At 34.9% G+C, this 22236-nt stretch overlaps 3 protein-coding genes across 3 annotated transcripts; 1 reads left to right on the top strand and 2 right to left on the bottom strand.

Annotated features, from left to right (window-relative positions):
* Positions 1-223: 223 nt before the first annotated feature.
* On the top strand, positions 224-8877 carry ube2g1b (ubiquitin-conjugating enzyme E2G 1b (UBC7 homolog, yeast)). The gene is made up of 5 exons (XM_073824571.1): positions 224-440; positions 997-1099; positions 1221-1318; positions 1391-1569; positions 7768-8877. The coding sequence occupies exons 1-5, from the start codon at positions 398-400 to the stop codon at positions 7852-7854; spliced, it is 510 nt and encodes a 169-aa protein (XP_073680672.1). The 5' UTR covers positions 224-397; the 3' UTR covers positions 7855-8877.
* Positions 8878-11545: 2668 nt separating this feature from the next.
* On the bottom strand, positions 11546-15280 carry arpc3 (actin related protein 2/3 complex, subunit 3). Its single transcript, XM_073824830.1, has 7 exons — positions 15178-15280; positions 14646-14745; positions 14448-14524; positions 13295-13363; positions 13080-13206; positions 12898-12992; positions 11546-11826 (listed from the first exon to the last, which is right to left on the bottom strand). The coding sequence occupies exons 1-7, from the start codon at positions 15181-15183 to the stop codon at positions 11764-11766; spliced, it is 537 nt and encodes a 178-aa protein (XP_073680931.1). The 5' UTR covers positions 15184-15280; the 3' UTR covers positions 11546-11763.
* Positions 15281-16705: 1425 nt separating this feature from the next.
* On the bottom strand, positions 16706-22159 carry gpn3 (GPN-loop GTPase 3). The gene is made up of 8 exons (XM_073824926.1): positions 21998-22159; positions 21639-21747; positions 18697-18864; positions 18478-18602; positions 18251-18366; positions 18070-18166; positions 17828-17956; positions 16706-16993 (listed from the first exon to the last, which is right to left on the bottom strand). Exons 1-8 carry the CDS (start codon positions 22043-22045, stop codon positions 16925-16927), a joined length of 861 nt encoding a protein of 286 aa, XP_073681027.1. The 5' UTR covers positions 22046-22159; the 3' UTR covers positions 16706-16924.
* Positions 22160-22236: the final 77 nt, after the last annotated feature.

The raw sequence follows: 22236 nt of genomic DNA on the forward strand, positions 1-22236 counted from the left end.
TAGCGATTTAAATTACGTTTTTGCTAATGAGAAAAGATCACCAATATTCAGCAGAATTGTCAACAAAAATGTGGTTGGTCGCGTTTACTTTGGCTGTGTTTCAAAACCTAGTGATACACCCACATAGACAGCATTTTGGGTCAATGGGAACTCGCCCAAAAAGATGCTCGCTCAAAACTGTTGTAGTAGTCAACTAACTAGTGACACACAGCCTTGAGTTCAGTGGCAGTGTATCACATGTATCGGTTCTCGGCGCATGTGAAGTAGATATCAAACCCACTCTGCTGAAGTGCTGCGTGTCGAACAACTTTGATTGCCAACATTGATTTCTCTGGTTTTATTTCGTCCCATTCTCGTTGGAGACATTATTTGTTTTGTTAACATTAGTTGAAATAAAATGACTGAGCAATCGGCCCTGCTTCTGCGAAAACAGCTAGCAGGTAGGTGGCTAACTGTTAGCGTGAATAGTACAAAATAATATCATACTAACTATTTTTATCCACACCATTTGATTTCTTTAACTAAAGTATATAGTGTTTAACAGTGTTTGTGTAAGAACTTACACGCTTCGTATTTCCACTTGTAAAGTAATAAGGTCAGAAGGCTTTGCTAGCATGCTAGCGCCTAATAAGTTGGGAGGTATAAACATGTTGGCCACAAAGCTTATACCTTTTATTTTAAGAAAACAAACCATTTTTTAAACAAGCTATTTTAGATATTTGTAAACAATAGCAATGAGTGTAAAAACGAAGTTTACCGGTTAGAGTATCAGCTGACACGTGTTAGTATGCAGTGAGCAAATTATGAAACAAAAAAGCTAATTATTTAAGCTTTTAATATAATCACATGCATATAAGTACATAACGATCTTTGGTCTTTATACCTGCATATTAAAATCAATCGATTTTAATACATCAAGTAATCAAAATACACAATAGATATAGCTTTTATTTATTTATTTATTTTTTTAAATAATATAAGTTGGTTTTCTTACAGAGCTCAACAAAAACCCAGTGGAAGGTTTTTCTGCAGGTCTTATTGATGATGATGATATCTACCAGTGGGAGGTTGTCGTGATTGGCCCTCAAGACACACTGTTGTAAGTTAACCAATCCTGTTACCAGCCATGTGGTGTTTGGGTTAAGCTGAAAGATTGGCCAGTTGACTTATCTAGTCTTCAAACTAAACCATTTGCTCATATTTCTGTTTTTGATTTACAGTGAAGGTGGATTTTTTAAGGCACATCTCAATTTCCCTCATGATTATCCACTTCGGCCTCCCAAGATGAAGTTTGTTACAGAGATCTGGCATCCTAATGGTGAGTGCATGCTGGCGAAATCGTTGTCCCTGTAGTGGCAGACATTGATGTAATTCTTCATCTCTTAACTAGTCGCAAAGAACGGAGATGTGTGCATTTCCATCCTACATGAGCCTGGAGAGGACAAATTTGGCTATGAGAAACCTGAGGAGCGTTGGCTGCCCATCCACACTGTAGAGACCATCATGATTAGTGTGATCTCCATGTTAGCTGACCCCAACGGAGACTCGCCCGCCAACGTGGACGCAGCTGTAAGTTTACTGATTTTTGATGATTTGATGAAGTTGGCATGCAATCAAAATTAACATCCATTTGTGATCAGATTGTACAGTAAAAGTTATTCCCATATTTTAGTGGTTGAGAGCTATGGAAGCCTGTTTACACCACTGAATAAAAAATGAGAAAAAGGTAATGGTCAGTTTGTATCTCACAACTTTTTTTTTTTTAAATGTCTCGCAATTATAATTTCCCCTCCTTAGAATTGAGATATAAACTCGCAATTCTGACTTGTTTTTTCTCAGTATTGCGTGATATAAATTCAAAATTGTGAGATGCAAACCCGCAATTGCGAGTTATAAAATCAAAATTGTGAGATATTGTTGTGAACTTTTCTCAGAGACCAGGAGACGTTTTGGATATCTTGAAGCAGAAGTTTCTCTTTATTGAGATCCTAGCTGTTCGTTCGCTGCAGTCATCAAAAGTCGTCTGACTAATGTCAGATACAATACAGTTTAAATATATTTCCAGGGGGAGGATTACATAGAGGTGGCGTCAATCTAAACAAAGCATGCAAATGCAGTACAGGAATCAGCCCGTTACCAGAGTTCCCCAGCCCTGATCTCATTATCATAACAGTGTCATTCATAGGCATAGGTGCTAATCCAATCAGTCTGACAGTATTGCCCATACCTTCACATTATCATAGAGACAAAGGCATCGCTGTAGCTTGAGAACAAAAGGTTAATGTCTCAGACACCTGGGCTGCCTGATTTGATCTTCTTAGAATGTCATCATCTGTACCTTTAGAAGCTAAATAGAATATACTTCACTTTAGATTTTCCTGTGAAGCTTTGTCAGAACATATGATCAACATTTCTTAAATTTGTAATCCTACAATCCCCTCTTTGAGAGTTCTAATAACTCTCACATAAAACAAATTTAAACCTCCATAAGTCCATTCTGTAGCCTATGTTGGTTAACATAAGCCCCATCTTGCAGTCATGTAACTTGTAAAAGTTACAGGCACATATAACATTATCCTGTGTCTTGTCCTAGATTTACTTAGGTGTAATAGTTCTTTTCAGAACCATAATTGTTGACACGTGCGACAATGGGATGGTAAAATGTCGTACAAACTACATGATGTCACAGAAAATCATGTAGCATAAGAGTGGAAGTCTTGAAGTCTATGGCGCCTGAATAGCTGTGAAGTCTGTTTTCTGTAGTCTGTTTCCCACGTAGATTCACTCAGATGACTCTTTGTCCTCATGAAGCTTGTTCATGGATGTCTGAAGTAATGCTTCACACCAGGGTTTCGCGTATGAAGATGACTTGGTATATACACCTGAAGCACAAGAAAACAAAGAAACAGCAGACCAGCAGTATTCATGCATAGACGTTTTTAGACTTTTGTTGATCGTATAGTGGTTTTAATTATTACATTAAAATTCTAGTGATCGTATAGTGTTTTTTTTTCTTAACCTAATCTTAATTTGACACCTATAGACCAGTGAGGTGGGGATTAAAAGTACTAAAGGGGAAAAACCTATCAGGAAATGTTCACCGCAGGATTGGCCCCCGAGGCTTATTGCACTTCGGTTCTTTCCTGGGCTCCTCACTGGTTTGTGTGTCCTAATCTGTCCCTTTAAGTGTTGTGCACACTGTATAGTGTGAGACATAAGTTCCTAAAGCAGAACAAAAATACATGTATTTCCAAAACAATGCAATCACTACATTTCAGTCCTCTAATTAAACATCAGTCCTGGTAGACATCATAACAGAGGATGGGTTACTGAATAAAATATTCTGGTATGGCTGAGTGTTCTTAACCAAGTGTCCCCAAGTTTGGGGGGAGTGATATTCAACTTCCCTTTGTTGTGTTAACAAAGAGTCTTTCATCTTTGTTGTAGATTACTGGGGTAATTAAGAATTCACAGCCTTAGCAGTTAGCACCTCAGCAAGCTGCCCAGTGAGTTTGGTGTAGTGGGGAGGTGCTGTTTTAGCATTGCTAGCAGACTGTGTAAAAGCTGATTTACATTGTTCATTTCTTTTACGTATTTTTTGTTTTTCCTGCATTCTTTCATCAAGTGTCCAGGTTTTCCGCAGTAATGACAACTACCCTCTCTCTTAGGACATTTATTTTCCTGTCGGTTCTCTGTTTTCAACTTAAAGGAAGCTGCTGCAATCTTTACTCTGGCTTTAACATCAGAGTTTCTTTCCCAAATAGCTAACCTGTCCAAGTTGCTTTGCAGGGTTCTATTGGACCATGTGAGATCTAAGAAAGGCAGTGCATTTCTATATTCTGTTAAAAGACCATCAAACCATGTACGAGCTAGTGGTCCTTTATCATCTAGCACCTTCTCTGGAGTGTCAGCTATTCCACTGTATGCTGCAGCTGACTGACAAAACCTTTCAGTGTACTCACTTACAGTTTCATCCTTCTTTTGCACACAGTTAGTGATTCTGGACCAGTCTGTTTTGGGTCCTATGATATTCTTTAGAATTTTTAAAACACCTTCTCTCAAATCGCCTTTATTGGCATGTTGTAGTTCAGAAGTAACAGCAGACTCAAAACTGTTGAATTCAGATTCAGTTAGAATTTGTGACATCAGCTGTGTGACTTCTGCTAACGACATGTCATAAAGACGCATTTTGCTGTTCAATGCTCTTCTGAATTCAGAAAAACCTGTGCGTGCTGAAGGTAAGCTCTGGGACAATCTCTCTATGTCTTTAGGTCCAAGCATTCTTGCAATTGCTTGTACCTGAACAACAGAAGAGTTGGGAGGAACATTTTCAATTCCCTGAGATCTTCTCCTAGCACCACAAACCTTCACTGAATTTACTGCATTTTCCTCCATCGTTATAGTATTGCTACTGTCTTGTCTACATGAAGACTGTAAGTCAGGATAGCTTTCATCTGACTGTTGGTCTTTTGAATCAATTTTGGTTGAAGCCTGGTTATAGCCCACCTTTTTAGTGAAACGGGACAATCTATTGTGCAGCTGTTGGTTTTGTTCTTTCAACTTAGTGATACACTGAGCCTGTTCTTGTGCTAACGATAGTGTAAATTCTCTGTGGCAGCAGATAATGCCTTTTAGGTTTTTCTTTCGGATACATGTTCCGAGTACCTTTTTGCATTCTTCAATTGACCAAACTTTATCTGGATCAATACCAAATTTCTTTGTCAAATCAAATTTTACTGACTCAGTCACTATTGAGTCCATATGCTCTCCTAACAATGATTTAAACTCATCGTCTGTCCATAATGGCGTAGCTAGTCCACCTTTCTCTGTGGTTGGAATTAGCCTAGCATTCTTTCTAACCATTTTTCAAGTTTGCTTTGCTACCACGCAATCACAACACTAAAACTTCTCTGATCAACAGAGGGTACGCTTGTTAACACAGATCAACTATTGTTAACCTTCCCTGAACTAACAGAGGACAACACAAACTACTAGCACTTAATGCTAAACTTCTCTGCCAAAACAGTGGATAACAAATTTTAGCACTTTAATGCTAAACTTCCCTGCTTAAAACAGAGGATAACAGATATTAGCACGTAATGCTAAACTTCCCTGGGTGAACAGAGGATAAACAATTCTTCCCTGCCAGAAAAACAGAGGGTGAACAAATATTAACGTAATGTTAATCTTCCCTGAGTGAACAGAGGGTAACTTTTCATCTCTAAAAGAACACCTTTAGAGGATAACTTAGTTAACTAAACCCTACAGCTGTCTGTTAACTCTTCTCTGACGGCGCAGAGGATAACTATATGTACTGGTCTTTAGCGGTTCTTTTGGATAGAGTAGCACTCACCAACCCTTGGTTGTAAAGGAAGATTCATGGAAACCTTTGTTCAGCTGGAAGTTTCGCTCTGGATTCCAAAAGATGCAGTCTTGAAAGCAGATGTTCTGTTGAGCTTGCTGTTTTCAATCTGGATTCAGGTGAAGGAGCTGGAACTCTATCCGGGTCACGGCACCAAAACTGTTGTGAACTTTTCTCAGAGACCAGGAGACGTTTTGGATATCTTGAAGCAGAAGTTTCTCTTTATTGAGATCCTAGCTGTTCGTTCGCTGCAGTCATCAAAAGTCGTCTGACTAATGTCAGATACAATACAGTTTAAATATATTTCCAGGGGGAGGATTACATAGAGGTGGCGTCAATCTAAACAAAGCATGCAAATGCAGTACAGGAATCAGCCCGTTACCAGAGTTCCCCAGCCCTGATCTCATTATCATAACAGTGTCATTCATAGGCATAGGTGCTAATCCAATCAGTCTGACAGTATTGCCCATACCTTCACATTATCATAGAGACAAAGGCATCGCTGTAGCTTGAGAACAAAAGGTTAATGTCTCAGACACCTGGGCTGCCTGATTTGATCTTCTTAGAATGTCATCATCTGTACCTTTAGAAGCTAAATAGAATATACTTCACTTTAGATTTTCCTGTGAAGCTTTGTCAGAACATATGATCAACATTTCTTAAATTTGTAATCCTACAATATGAACTCACAGTTCTGACTTTTTCTTAGTATTGCATGATATAAATTCAAAATTGTGAGATATAAACCCGCAATTGTGAGTTATAAAATGGAATTTGAGATTTAATCTCAGTTCTGATTTTTTTTTTTCCACAGTATTGCATGATATAAATTCAAAATTTATTGCGTTACAATATAACTCCACAATTTTGAAAATAAATCTGAAAATAAATGTCAGAAATTACAAATATAAACTTACAATTGCAAGTTATAAAGTAAGAATAGTGGGATACAAACTCAGATTTCCAAGTTTTAATTGATTAAATTTGAACTTTCTCACAATTGTGAATTTATATTTGGCTATTTTGACTTTATAACTCACAATTACAAGTTTATATCACGCAATTCTGAAAAAAAAAGTCTGATTTGCGAGATGTAAATGCAATTGTGAGAAAAAAAAGTCCTATAATTGTGAGATAAAAAGTTGCAATTACCTTTTGGAAGTATTTTTTATTCAGTGACGAAAATGGGTTTCCATATGGAGCAAAGTTTTTTTGTTGTTGCTAATACAAATCATTTTGTGCTCCCTAGACATTTACATTTAGACGATAATTATATTGATGTATTGCATTTCTTTCAGTTTCTTTCTTTTCTGACGTTTTCTTTACTTGGTTTTAAAAATATAAAATATACCTATATAAAACTTGCTGTAACTCTTATTTATAATAAAAAATTCATTAATATTCCAAAATATTTCATAAAAATAGGAATTGTCCATTTAGATTTTATGGTGACTTTATCCTTTCATCAAAATGTACTAAATGCAATGAGTTTATTCATTTTTTTTTTTTAAGGAAATGCATGGCACATGGATACATTACCATGCATTTTTTCTAATTTCACTCCAAAATGTCAATTAATTTAAACAAAATAGGTTTTAAATGCCAGTTTATGTCCTTTTTTTCTATGAAGCAATGACTAAAGCTCTCTCAATTGTCTTGATCCAACTTGCAATTGTAAGAAAAAAGTCAGAATTGTAAGATAAAAAGTTGTGGTTTCCTTTTTAAAAGATTTTATTCAGTACCAGAAATTGGCTTCCATACAGGGCAAAGGTTTTTTGTTGTTGTTTTTTTTTTTTTTTTAATAATGGACATTGGTTAGTGGCTATTTTCATTTTGTGCTCCATATACATTTACATTTAGAAGATAATTATTAGGGATGGGCATTTCTGATCATATTTCATTTCGATTAATCCACAGGTTTGAGAAACGAGTACTCGATTAATCGGGGGTGGAGTTTAAGCAAGGGGCGGGGCGTTTGCATCACAGTATACAGTAAACATTTAAAAGAAATAACAGCATGAGGTGAAGCTGAAACGCTTTTTCTACATGACGCATTGTATATAAAATTAATCACATAGCCTAGATACATAAATATGTAAATGTTATATTGCAAATTGTATTTATCTACACAAAATGCATGTGAGCTTGAACTACGTGCCAATCATAAAGTAGTGGATGCGCTTCTCCCGTTTCTTTAAAACAACGGCAATTGAAGCCCCGCAAATTTTTAGTCAATCGATCGTCATTTTCATGCTCGATCGTCGCTGATGGGTTCGAGTAATCGATTAATCGAGTACTCATGCACATCCCTAATAATTATATTGATGTATTGCGTTCCCTTTAGTTTATTCCTTAAGTTTTCTTTACTCTCTTTTAAAAAGTTTAAATTTGTGTTTGACTTGCAGAAAGAATGGCGAGAGGATCCCAACGGAGAGTTCAAGAGAAAAGTCGCCCGCTGTGTGAGGAAAAGCCAAGAAATGGCGTTCGACTAAACGCCCCATCACCGTTTCATTTGTTTAAACATATCAGTTGCCATCTCCACATCCTGAGGTCAAAGACAGACGTTTCAGTTTCAGGATTTATTTCAGCATTGATTTTCAAACCCATGACAAGCTCATATCAATTTAATAGGTTTAACTGATATGTTGGATCAACGTTAATGTGTGGCAAAGCTTCATCGTGTGTATCGAATTCTAACCAGCCCCCTAGATATGCCAATATTACAAACTTTAATAGGCAATCACCTTTATTTCAGTCACCAGGTATTTGGGTTTGCACCATTTTAAGGATATCTGAGCAAAGCCACCGTAGAATATACTTTTTTTTTTCTCTGAATGTGTGAGTTGCAGCACGTTTCGTTAATGTCGATTACCCTCCACCCTCTAGTGTGTCTGAATTATTTATTATCTTAATTATGATGAAATGTACTGCATGACACTTGTGTTTTGACTCGCTTTTTTATCTGCCACTGAGCCATCAATTTTGAACAAAGTCTTTTATGCAATTCTGCCGTGTTTTGTGCATTTATGGTACTAGTAGAGGCTGATGGTCAGAATCGATGCTGATTTCCCTTCTCACTGACATGACAGCCCTATTCCCTTAAAAAAACAACAACAACAAAACAATACTGCAGATGTCTCTCAAAGGGCCATCTCTTTCTCTGCTGCCTTAAGTTGTTCTCCTACCGGAACGGAAAATTGTATTCAGTGATGTCAAGTCCGTCTCAACATCTAGTCAGTTTTTTGAGCTGGAATCCTCTTTTGGACAAACCAAAAAGTTAGATATTTGCATGAGAGACAGAGAATATTTTTTGTATAAATGGTAAGCTCAAAAGCTGTATTTTTCGTGTATGTAAATATGATGTATTGTACCATAGCTCTATCTGTCATTTGTTTGTGACGTTTCCCCACCACCACATGTAGTTTTGTAATCTCATTTATGGCTATTCTATTCACTCTTCTGTTTCTTGAAGGCCCCATCATGTAATTGCTCATTAAAATGTAGCATTTGTCTTACATATCTAGTGTTTGTCCTTACGTTTTCTTCGCCTTTGTCCTGTTTGTCAGTCATGTCAAAAGCAGTTACCTCAACTTCTAAAGGTGCATACGATTCTTGGCAATACATCACATCTCTCATTTGGTGTTGTGTACTAATGCAAATGTAACTTGCTCAAAAGACAGAAAATGATTTTAAGCAATAAGTTGTGCATTTTTAGTTGGTCTCAGTCATGTTTTGATTTGATCCAGTGATGTATTACTGGTGTGAAACTTACTTTTCTCCAGTTTGTGTGGTTCTTGGCTGAATATTGGTTTTTGAGCACTAAATTTGAAGGAATGTAATTTCTTCCTCCAGCAATCATTTATGCTCTTTAATAAGTTCAGATAAATAAAACGATTATTATGAACTCACTACACACCAAGCAGTGTTGTTTTTGTTAAGCGAAACTATTAAATTTTGTTTTTGTGAATTGAAATTAAATATTAGATGAAAACCTTTCAAGATATCCACCTTTTTCCTCCCCATTTGTAAATTTTATGGGTCTGGCTTACGGTCTTTTCCGCGTCCAGTGTTTATTCCTCAATGACATTTTTTCACTGACCGAGACGATAACGAAATAACTCGTTTTAAATGATAAAAACTATGACTAAAATCAATTGACATTTTCGTCAACGAATAAAAACGAGATGAAAATGTTAGGGAGGGACGATTTAGGAAGAGGTTCATTCAGAACAAATTTGCTGCGCGGTAAATATGAACGCTATCATAGCCTACTGATCTATCCTGTGGGACATAAGCTGGTATATATTTGCTGCACGTCTCATAAATCGTTAAAAAATATCTGGGAGTAAGAGAAGAGCAGACATATTGATAAATTTGACGATGCAAAAGAGAGCTCAATTCGGTCCGGTTTTCTGAGCGCCTCTTACACAGCACACTAGTAAGTTACTCTTTCGCGCCTCATGAACGGAAAAACAAAAAAACTAACAATTAGGAGAGTATAAGACGCATATCAGTACATTACATCCGTGCGTTTGGTTTCAAAGGGAAAACAGCAATATTTAGTTCCTATTGATTGCATTGATGTTAATCAAGCAACAAAAGAAAGACAGAAAATCACTCACTACTCTTGACTAAGTCACTAGTAGCCCTAATATCAAAATATCAAACCTACATAATGAGTTTGGTCATTTTAGAGAAATGTTTAATAAATGCTTTACACTGTAACTAAACCCATTAGATTTGAGTAGATTTAGTCGACTAAAACTAAAAGCAATGCAGATGACTAAAATATGACTAAAACGAAATGGCATTTTAGTCAAAAGACTATGACTAAAACTAAATCAAAATTTGCTGTCAAAATTAACACTGTCCGGCGCGTCCAGGTAATTTTAGCTGTACAAAACTGCTCATTTTGTTGCTTGATATTGCAAATTGGTGTCTTTTTGATCTATTATCTTAATCATTAGCACACTGATTTATAGTGCAAACCGTTTACTACGCGTTATTCGTCTTATCATTTTCCTATAGTGGATAATGAATTGGAAGTCTCACCCATAGACTTACTTCTGTGTTGAAGAAAAAGGTGAATAGTTTGTCCAAAAATGCTAGTTCTGTTGTCATGAGTTTCTTCTGTTGAATACCAAAGTTTTTTTGTGTGTGTTTTTATCCATACTATTGAAGTCAATGGCTACCGTTAACAGCTTGGTTACCAACCATTTTCATAAAATCTTCTTTTGTGCTTAAAGGATTAGTTCACTTCCAGAACTTCCAGAACTTATCCCTTGTCATCCAAGATGTTCATGTCTTTCTTTCTTCAGTCGTAAAAAAAAGTTTTTTGAGGCAAACATTTCAGGATTTCTGTCTATATAATGGGTATGGTGACCCCAAGTTTGAACTTCCAAAATGCCCCAGTCGAGGAAGAAGGGTCTAGTGAATTGATCGTTATTTTCGAAAGAAATTGACAATTTATATACTTTTTAACCTCAAATACTCATCTTGTCTCGTCTCTGATGCACATGCATAGCCTATGAAATCCTGGTCAGTACAGTTAGGGTATGTCGAAAAAAAACCCTATCTGGTTTTCTTCCCCAATTTCAAAATCATCCTACATCGCTGCAGAAGTACAGACCCAGTGTTTGCAAAGTGAACAAACAAGATCATACGCCCTCTACAAAAAAGGGTTAAACCGCATTCTAGGAAGATTTTGAAGTTGAAGATGAAAACGAGATGGGAGTTGTTCAACCTACCCTAACTGTATTGACCTGGATTACACAGACTACCCATGCACATTGCAGAGACGAGACAAGCATTTGAGGTTAAAAAGTATATTAATTGTCAATTTGTTTCGAAAATAATCGATTTTTTCGCTAGATAAGACCCTTCTTCCTCGGCTGGGATCGTTTAGAGCCCTTTGAAGCTGCATTTAAACTACATTTTGGAAGTTCAAACTTGGGGGCACCATACATATCCATTATATGGAGTGAAATCCTGAAATGTTTTCCTCAAAAAACAATTTTTTTATGACTGAAGAAAGAAAGACATGAACACGACAAGGGGGTAAGTACATTATATGTTAAATTTTGTTCTGGAAGTGAACTAATCCTTTAAGGGTGTGTATATGATGACAGCCGTTTCATTTTATTTTCAATTTTCTTATGTTTTTATTCACTCACGCAGATGCGGTTTCTCTTTAATAGATTTTTATTTGATCGGCTCCTGTTTTATACGACAGGCCAGAAATCAAATATACTTGATATCACCAGTAAAAAATCTTCGACAGAATCAGGGTAAACACGCTCGCATACACATTAAAGAAAAAAACAAGACAAAAATAGATGTCGACCAAAACAATGCATCCATATCCCACGTTGAAATACCAAGAGAGATCCTGAGTGGTTTTGTTACTGGCCAGGTGCAGACAGACTTTTGTTCATGAACTGTTTCTTGACAAAGCACACCCACCACTGTAGAAGATAAATAGATTTTGGAATGATTATCAACATTTGATTAGAATTTAGTTTAATATCATTACTCAATTTTTTGATGAATCTCAAATAAACAAACAAAAAAAAAAAGGTTAAGAAATGGCCAGGTTTCTTGCAAGCAATGTGCTTAATAGTCATTAAAAAATATTTGCATTTCTCAATTTTTTTATCTTTTTTTTTTACAGTAACAGGACTATGGAAGAAAATGTGCTTCAATGTTTTTAAAATGTAAAAAACAAACGACCAAAAAAAACATCATTATGCTTTTCTCAAAAGCAACCATTTTTAGTTTGTATTACAGTAACAAGACTTTGGAGGAAACAAGATTTTTACTCACTAAGCCTGCATTTATTTGATCCAAAGTACAGCAAAAACAGCAACATTTTGAAATATTTTTACTATTTAAAATAACTGTTTTCTATTTGAATATATTTTAAAATGTAATTTTTTCCTTTGATTTTGAAGCTGAATTTTCAGCATCACTACTCCAGTCACATGATTCTTTAGAAATCATTCTAATATTCTGATTTGCTGCTCAAAAAACATTTATTATTATGCATAACTTTTTCAGGTTTCTTTGATGAATAGAAAGTTCAGAAGAACAGCATTTTTCTGAAACAGAAATCTTCTGTAACATTATAAATGTCTTTATCATCACGTTTAATCAATTTAAAGCATCCTCACTAAATAAGTGTTAATTTTCTTCTTTACCCCCGCCAAAATGTTTCTTGAACAGCAAATCCGAATTTTAGAATGATTTCTGAAGGATCATGTGGCTGGAGTAATAATGCTAAAACTTCAGCATTAAAATCACAGGAATAAATGACATTTTAAAATATATTCAAATAGAAAACAGTTATTTTAAATAGTAAATAATATTTCAAAATTGTACAGTTCTTGCTGTACTTAAATAAATAAATGCAGGCTTTGGCAAGCAGAAGAGGCTTCTTTAAAAAACATTAAAAAATCTACTTTTGATCGGAAGTGTATGTCATAAATTATGTCACAATACACAAAGCCCTTGCTTTTGTCAATCATGATTTGACTAACCTTGCTTGGTTTGTCTGTCTGAGGGTCGAACACGCGGTCACACAATCTCAGTCCGGTCTCCTGTCGGATTTGTTGCAGGTAACCCCTCATCGTTTCTGTCCAGGAGAAAAACAAGGTATCTACATCAATTCTGTAATCATCAATAACAGTTGAGTTTGAGTTTTGACTTCATTGTGCCTTACCTTCCTCCTGTTTGTTAGAGGGTTTAACATACATCGCATTCAGAGGGAAGCCAGGTTCTCCAGGGATGGGAAAGTTGGTAATTCCCAGCGTGTACATCTCCTTCTCTCCCTGACCCCTTGAACTGCACTATAAATCATGTATGAGATTGTAGTTAGATAAGTATGATGGATTAACTATGAGAACAATTTAATAGTTATTATTCTTCAATAGTTACCTTCTGGAGCTTCTTGAGGCATTCAGAGATGTAAAGAGTGGTGTAGATCAAAGTTCGATCTGCCTCATTCTATCAAAAGAAGAAAAAGTGAATATTCCAATACAAATACTCAACGATAAAAGTGATATTAAACCTGACTAAGTTGCAAAAACTATGTGAGTGTACCAGTCAAAAGTTTTTGAACTCTGAGACTTTCAGTATTTTTTTAAGGCTCTTCTGCTCACCAAGCCTGCATTTTTTTGATTCAAACTACAGCAAAAGCAGTCAAATTTTAAAATATTTGTACTATTTAAATAACTTTTCTATTTGAACATGTTTTAAAATGTAATTTATTCCTGTGATCAAAGCTACATTTTCAGCATCATTACTTCAGTCTTCAGTGTCACATGATCCTTCAGAAATAATTATAATATTCTGATTTGCTGTTCAATAAAAATGTATTACTATTATTATTATTATTATCCATATTTAAAACAGTTTAGTATTTTTTTCAGGATTCTTTGATGAATAGAAAGATCTAAAGATCAGCATTTATCTGAAATAATTTTTTTTTGTAACATTATACACTATACCATTCAAAAGCTTTGAGTCAGTATCTTTTCTTTGGGAAAGAAGTTATAGAAATTAATACTTTTATTTAGCAAGGACGCTTTAAATTAATCAAAAGTGATATTAAAGACATTTATAATGTTACAAAAGATTTCTATTTCAGATAAATGCTGTTCTTCTGAGCTTTCTATTCATCAAAGAAACCTGAAGAAATTCTACTAAATGTTTTTTTGTGCCGCAAAATAGATGTAAGGGGGATCATATGACTAAAGTACTGGTGCTAAAAATTCAGCTTTGAAATCACAAAAATAAATTACATTTCTAAAATACATTCAAATAGAAAGCAGTTATTATTTTACTGTTACTGTACTTTGGATCAAATAAATACAGGCTTGTTGAGCAGAAAAGGCTTCTTTAAAAAACATACAAAAATCTTACTGTTCAAAAACTTTTGACTGGCAGTGCATGTAAAGAGTCTAAATCAGGATACAGAGAGAATATGTGTTCTTCTCTCTCAGGTCAGAGCTATAAATGCATGTTAAGGCACGCAAGGCATTTTTCAGGCTCCTGCACAGTCTACTGTTCTGTAGGTCAATCGCTTTACCTTAATTTCATAGTTCTTGAAGAAAACATTGGCTTTGAAGTAGTAGATGGCCTCATCGACAATGTCTGTGTCTTTGGCTGAATATAGAAACAGGAAGGAAGAGTTGATTTGTCAAATACCCTTTGGTAGCAATGGCCATTTAAGGAAGAACCACACACAACTCTATTCTCTGCTTAGAAACAAGCAAACCTGTCTTACTTTCTTTAGGAGCAGGACCTTTAAACTGTGTTCTGAGGGGCAGCAATGCCATATTCCCCACCAGTTTGGTGTCTGAATCCATCAGGCTTGAGTGGTAAGCCTGAAGAGTGAAAAATTACATAAAACACAAGTCAAAAGTCATATATTATTTCTTTAACATAGCAAATTTGTTTTAAAATGACCAATGTTTAAAGAAAATCTAAGTGAGCTGAATGCAAATGAGGAAATCCTGTTGTTTGCATCATGAAGAGATGCACAAATAAGATTCCTAGCATCATACTTCTGACACGTACATATACATATTTGACAATAATGGATACAGTTCAAACACATAATACAATGAGTATTTGTAAAACTGTTAAATTTGTAGAAAAATGTCCAGAGTATGATGATGTGCAGGTTAGCTCTATGGCTAATAACGCTAAAATATTTTTTCTAGTTCGCCGCTGCTCTAAAACGTGGCAGAATTAACTGCTCATAACGCAAACAATTGCGCTTATCGTCTAAATAGATACATTTAAAGATTCCTTACCGGCATTTTGGTACAATATGTCCCAAATTCTAGCAGCCAAAAATGAATATGTCAGCGCTGTTGCGAGCTGCCGCTTCCGCTGTCCCACCCAACACCGATACAGGAAGTTTCCAGTACAATATCAGGCCATAACCACTGAGGGGCGCCGAAGTTGTCTCAGTTCTGAAATCTTTTAAGATTTTTAATATTACTTCGTTTAAGTAGTCTAAATATGTCACATGTGAATTTTAACAAAAATGTCCACATCATTTTGATTTCATAGCAGTCAAAACCTATCGACCTGCCTACCAAAACAATAGCAGAGCATTAGGTTTTAACAAGGATATAACGTTATATAACCCCAAATATTCATGACTGGGGGCAAATATTTAAGTTTAACGGACCACTATTGAAGAACTCATAATGATTAACTACTATTCCATATGTCTCCGTCAAAACAGCTAAAACCAGCCTAGGCTGGTTGGCTGGTTTTAGCTGGTCAACCAGCCTGGTTTTAGCTGGTCATAGCTGGAAGGCAGGCTGGTTTTAGAGGGGTTTTGGCCACTTTTCCAGCCCGGCCAGGCTGGGAAACAACCAGCTAAAAGCAGCCTAACCCTAACCTAACCCTGGCCAGGCTAGGAGACCAGCTAAAACCAGCTACTTCCAGCTTAAACCAGCTAAGACCAGCCAACCAGCCTAGGCTGGTATTAGCTGATTTTTTTCAGCAGGGTTCTAACAGTTATGACATAGTCAAACTAAAATTTATTCAGACATCTTTAACATTTCTTACATTATCATAGGTTATTCGCTATAGTTTAGAAAATAGTAATAAAATATGACAAGAACTGTCATATTTCAGAACAAATTCATCTTGGTAATGTCAGATAACTTTGATAGAAAGGTCTGTAATGGATTACAATCAACCAAACATTTACACAAATGTTAGTATCACATGATTTACACAACTATCAGCATTTCGTTGACCAATTATCAAGCAATGCTTAATTTTGTTCAGTCTGTAGTGTAAAAAGGCCACATTAGCAATTAAAGAAAATAACACTTGAGGAAAACATGGTCAGGTCAAGTGTCTGAATAATTTTTGGTCCTAAATTTTGATCAGTTTTACTAGTAGTCCACTGTATGAAGAATTTCTGGGTATAATATGTCACAGTTTACTTTATTTTGCTATTTTAGGACCCGCACATCTCGGAGACGTATATTTGACATCTGCAAGACGTGGTTTGCTCATCTGCAATACGTCTATTGGACGTTTCCTATCAGATGTCAAATATACATCTATTAGATGTCTTTAAGACGACAGACATCTGCCAGAGGTTTGTACACAGCAGATGCTTTCCAGATCAAGAGAGCTTTAACAGACATCTTGCAGATGTACGTGTGCTATCTGGGCATCCTCACTTACATAAATGAACTATAGCGTCCTGCACCCAGTAGTAAAAAGAAATACCAAAAATCATATCTGGTGTTTGAATAATTTTTGGTTTGACTATGTAATGACAGAATTTTTAAATAAATTTAAAACACCACGTTTGTCATTTCCATATTTTTATTGCAAAAATAAATATAGACTTCTAAAAAATGGATTTCGTTTTATAAAACTCTGCTAAGATTGAGGCATAGCATGGGTTACGGTTGCATCCGTCAACTAATGACATGAATGAATATGACAAAATATAGTTTAAATAAATGGAACTCTGAATTAGTGGAACAAGTCTGGATGGCTTCACAGTATGATCTCCGTCCTCACTCAAGAATCATCTCTGTCTTGGAAGAGTTCATCAAAATTTGTGTTACTGGGTTCCTCTTCAAGAAGTTCCTAAGGAAGAAAAATGCGATTTAATGTGCAAAATGCTATTTTTGTTGTAAAATCAAACTGATTTTACAGTCAAAAGTTTTCGAACAGTAAGATGTTTTTTTAAGAAGTCTCTTCTGCTCACCAAGCCTGCATTTATTTGATCCAAAGTACAGTAAAATAGTAAAATTATGAAATATTTTTACTATTTAAAATAACTGTTTTCTATTTGAATAGATATTTTTAAATGTAATTTATTCCTGTGATTCAAAGATCAGCATTTATCTGAAATAAACAGCTTTTGTAACACTATACACTATACCATTCAAAAGCTTTATTTTTTTGGGGGGAAGAAATTATAGAAATTAATACTTTTATTTAGCAAGTTGCTTTAAATTAATCAAAGGTGATGATAAAGACATTAATAAAGATAGTTCTATTTCAGATAAATGCTGTTCTTCTGAACTTTCTATTCATCAAAGAAACCTGGAAAAAATTCTACTCAGTTGTTTTTAACATAATAACAGTAAATGTTTTTTTTGAGCAGCAAATCAGAATATTAGAATGATTTCTGAAGGATCATGTGACTGGAATAATGATGCTAAAATTCAGCTTTGAAATCACAAGAATAAATGACATTTTAAAATAAATTCAATTAGAAAACAGTTATTTTAAATAGTCAAAATATTTCAAAATGTTACTGTTTTGCCATACTTTGGATTAAACAAATGCAGGCTTGGGGAGCAGAAGAGACTTCTTAAAAAAAACAAAACAAAACAACAACAACTTTTGACTGGTAGTGTATATCTTTGAGCAATCATTAGTTCATAGCATATGACAGTAATCTTATGCACAAACCTTGGGCTCTTTAAACTCTAGGTCTTCACCATACTGTATAGAGAAATCAATGTGCTGCAGGACAATGTTGACGCCCTCCTCATCAGTGCGGTCAAAGGGCAGGAATCGAACCATACTGTAGTCATCAATCTAAAAAAAACAGTGCTGTCTTAGAAATTTACTACAGAATGATTGTAATTGAAAAATCACACTTTATTTATCAATGCCTCTACAGAAGGCAGAACCTTGCCATTCTAACTTACCAAACCACATATGGCCTTGGTTAATTTACTGAATTTCTTGCTTCTCAAAGATACAGAGTTGTCCTCCATCATTGAGTACATATCCGGGTCTAGATACCTGCAAATAAAACAAAAAACACTGTTGTGTCATCTAAATCTAGGTTAAAGTCATTTATAAATGGATTGCATTACATAAACATACTTCTCTATTTCCTTCTTAGCCTTTGGACTGAGTAGATCCATTTTGGTCATTATGTTGACATGTGGGATTTCTAGCATCACCATAGCACTCAAAGCAGCCATAACTCCAGAGATAAACTAGATTTAAAAAAAAATTACAACCAATATAAAAGTTAGGTTTTTACAATTGCAATAATGTGTTAACCAAATCGCAAAAAATCCCATGCTTGCCAAAACAGACTTCATTACCTTGAAGGTCTCGACCATGAACTGTGAGTCAACCAGGAAGACTCCACACACGCGAAACTCCCATTGCTGCAGTTGCTCCACAAGCTGCTTCATTACAGGCAGATGTGTGTAGAGCTCGATCTGACCTGCAGTTCAGAGGACAAAATGCTCTTTATCTCAGTATCATTCCATGCCAATCTACAACAGCATGGTAGATCAATCTGGTACATCACCTCTTACCAGGGCAATCAAACAGTATGTAGTCATCCTCCACATGACCAAGACTCTCCTCCAGCCAGTCAAAGTTGTTAGCGAAGTACTCCATACAGAAAATCAGTCCTCCATTAGGGCCGAATCTCAGAGAGTCATCCTCCATAACGTCATCTACCTGGATCAATTCTCGAACATCTGTTTACGGTGAAAATTGTAACAAAACACATTAAATGTCTTTTAAAATAAGCATGTTACAGATATTACATTTATTGAGCTCATGGTCCCTATTCTCTGTCTGAGAAAAGGGAGTGTGATTGAATGTTTTGGCAAAAAAAAAGGCTTTTGAATGTAAACTTGCACTTTGTGTGGGATGTTGTTTTTAACTTAATATCAAATGCTAAAATGTTCAATATTGGCAACCTTGGCTTTGAGGTGGGGCAGTTGCAACCCTAGTTATGAAATACAAATTGTATGAAATGTATGAATTTGTAAAATATGAAGTGTAAAAGTATTTATTAGAAGACTCTGACCTATTAACTTTAAATAATTATAATGAAATTCAAATTTCTAATATTTCATTACATGGTTATTTAATTTATTATTAGATTTTTTTTTTAAATCTTACTTACAAATAATAAATATTGAAATCATTTTATTTGTATGCATTGTTTTTTTTTAACTTTCTCATTTTTCTTAATTTACACAAAAGTTTTTGAATAGTAACACCGTGTCTACACCGGTATAATTTTTTATTTATTTTTTTTGTGTAAAGAAATTATAGAAATTAATACTTATATTTAGCAAGGATGCTTTAAATTGATGATAAAGACATTTATAATGTTACAAAAGATTTATATTTCAGAGAAATGCTGTACTTCTGAACTTTCTATTAATCAAAGAAACCGGTAAAAATTCTACTCAGCTGTTTTCAACATAAAAGTAATAATAATAACAATAATAAATGTCTTTTGAGCAGCAAATCAAAATATTAGAATGATGCTAAACATTCAGCTTTGAAATCACAGAAATAAATGACATTTTTAAATATATTCAAATAGAAAAGGTATTTTTTAAATAGTAAAAATATTATTCAATTTTACTGTTTTTGCTGTACTTCAAATAAATGCAGGCTTGGTGAGCAAAAGAGACTAAAAATCATAAAAAAATCTGTTCAAAAACTTTTGACTGGTAGTGTAAATAATTTAAACTATGTAAATAATGACACAATTACTGTCTTCACATTACAGAGTCTACCAGTGAAATGCTTGAGAACACTTGACTATAATTGTTCCTAGGGCTGGGCGATAAAACGATAACGATATATATCGCGATAGACAAGAGATAAAAAATGTGTTCGATAAAACGTTCGATATTTTGTATTCTTCGTCGGCCCGCCCAGCCCCCCTTTAACGTTCAGTTCATAGCGCCAGATCACAATAGAAGTTAAGGTTATCTTTCCTACAGAACGGGTCCATGTTGTTGTATTAAACAAACTAAATAGCCTTATGTTATTTATCTTATTTACACGACGGCATTTGATTTCTGTCTCTACATGATCGTGTGTTTACAATGTCTCCTCACAGACGGGATCGCGGACTCCATTCATAAAAACGGACTTTACTATAGGGCGGAATGCCGCGGAATTCGTCGATTTTTGGAACAATAAATCAAAAGTTGGTCTGTTAATGAATTCAGATCGCGATATGAACTAGTGTCTGTGAAAACTGAAATGCAAAAAGACCGTTTCAATAAGAATCCTGCATGTTCCGTTTGCCTCTAACGTTATATGTATGAATGGAGGAGACGCGTTTTATTTTCACTACACGCATACTGCACACGTGACGCTCCCGCTAATTTTTGGCCTTTGCATCTCACATGAACAGACAAACTCCAATAAATACATCTCCAAAGCTGCTGTGAGTGTCACTTTTTGTCAATTTTACCGTTTCATTAGTGAAACTAGCATCATTCATACTGTATTACACACTGAAACTTCACGGCAACCTGTCAAAATAAATGTACGGTTTAACATGTAACAGAACAATATTAGTCTTGTATTACTGTACAGTATAATGTAGGTGTTTATATATTCACATTTAAATAATTTACATAAAACAATATATATGATAAAAAATAAAATAAAGAGTCACCACTTAATTGTTGAAAAAATACTATTATTATTAAACCTTTTTTAACTGAATATAATTTTTATTCTATGTATTAATTTTAACAGTAAAGCTCCGTTTATTTTTATTTTTAAAAATAAATCAGTGATTTTGCTTTCATTTGATTATCAGAAAAAATAAAACAAGAATTTCTGAAAAAAAAAAAAAAAAGATTGTAAGGCCCTATTGTTCAAAATGTTGAAAGTTTTGGACTTATTTTTTCACTTAAATAAATATTTTTGTTATTACACAAAGTATAGGTTAAAGTACCGGGAAATAAGTAATGTTGGCTACTGGCAACCAGCAATCTGTGCAGAAATAAATATTATCAGCCAAGTACTTTGCAACAACCTCTAACCTGTGGTCAAGCCGTACTTCTGGGTCATACATTAGCTTGACCATTCACTTCATCGACAATGAATGGGGTTTAAATTGAGGATTAAGAGATAATTAAGTGTATATTGTGACTTTAGACTTATGTTTACATTTTAATTATTTGAGTTTTGCATGGTTGTTGACATTTCTGTCTTAATAACTAAGGGGATTATGATCAGAGGAAGGTTAAGTTTAAAATAAAAATGCTTGAGTGTAATATATTTTTCTCCTGGTCCTTATTTTAAATGGGTCATAAAAATATCAATAATTATCGATATCGACCGATATGAAACACTGATATCGTGATATAGTTTTCAGCCATATCGCCCAGCCCTAATTGTTCCTCATGATCCTAAGAACCTTCTGATATAAACTGCTTAAAAGATGTGAGAGTGTATATCTCTCTGTGTGTATATGTTGATTTCTAACCTGCCATGACAGGATACTGAAAATGCTCTGCAGCTGGATCCAGATTCACCACCTGTACTGATCGGTTGAGGGCCTGACAATGCTCTAACATTGTGGCACAGTAAGTACTCTGAATAATACAGAAAACAATTCGGATTTAATATGAAAAATCATAATACCTCATAGTAAGTTACGATATATTAATGTTTCAAGACGAGTATTGTACTTAGACTAAATTAAATACGATAGATGCAGTACAGACTGGTGTTTTACATTTACCACTTCAGCATAAATATGCACACAATAAAATAAAATCATAAATATTATTGATAATTTAACTTAGTATGTTAGCCCAACTAGTCCTCCTGGTACTAACTTACCTTTCCACTTCCGGCAGGACCCATTACTAGTTGCGCGTATCGAGGCATTGCTCCAGCAGCTCTAGATGGTATGTCGTTTTCACTTATTTCACCAAAAAACGTTTTTGTTTTTTTTGCCTTAGCAATGTGTTCCACTGCCAATATCTACAGTAGCCATGCTGTTTTTGCGTCACCTACGGAAGCCCGCTGAGGTCCAAACACTGAAAACGCTGAGCGCGCACGCACGCGCAATATCGGAT

This window comes from Garra rufa, chromosome 19, assembly GCF_049309525.1.
Source record: "Garra rufa chromosome 19, GarRuf1.0, whole genome shotgun sequence".
NCBI classification, from domain to species: domain Eukaryota; kingdom Metazoa; phylum Chordata; class Actinopteri; order Cypriniformes; family Cyprinidae; genus Garra; species Garra rufa.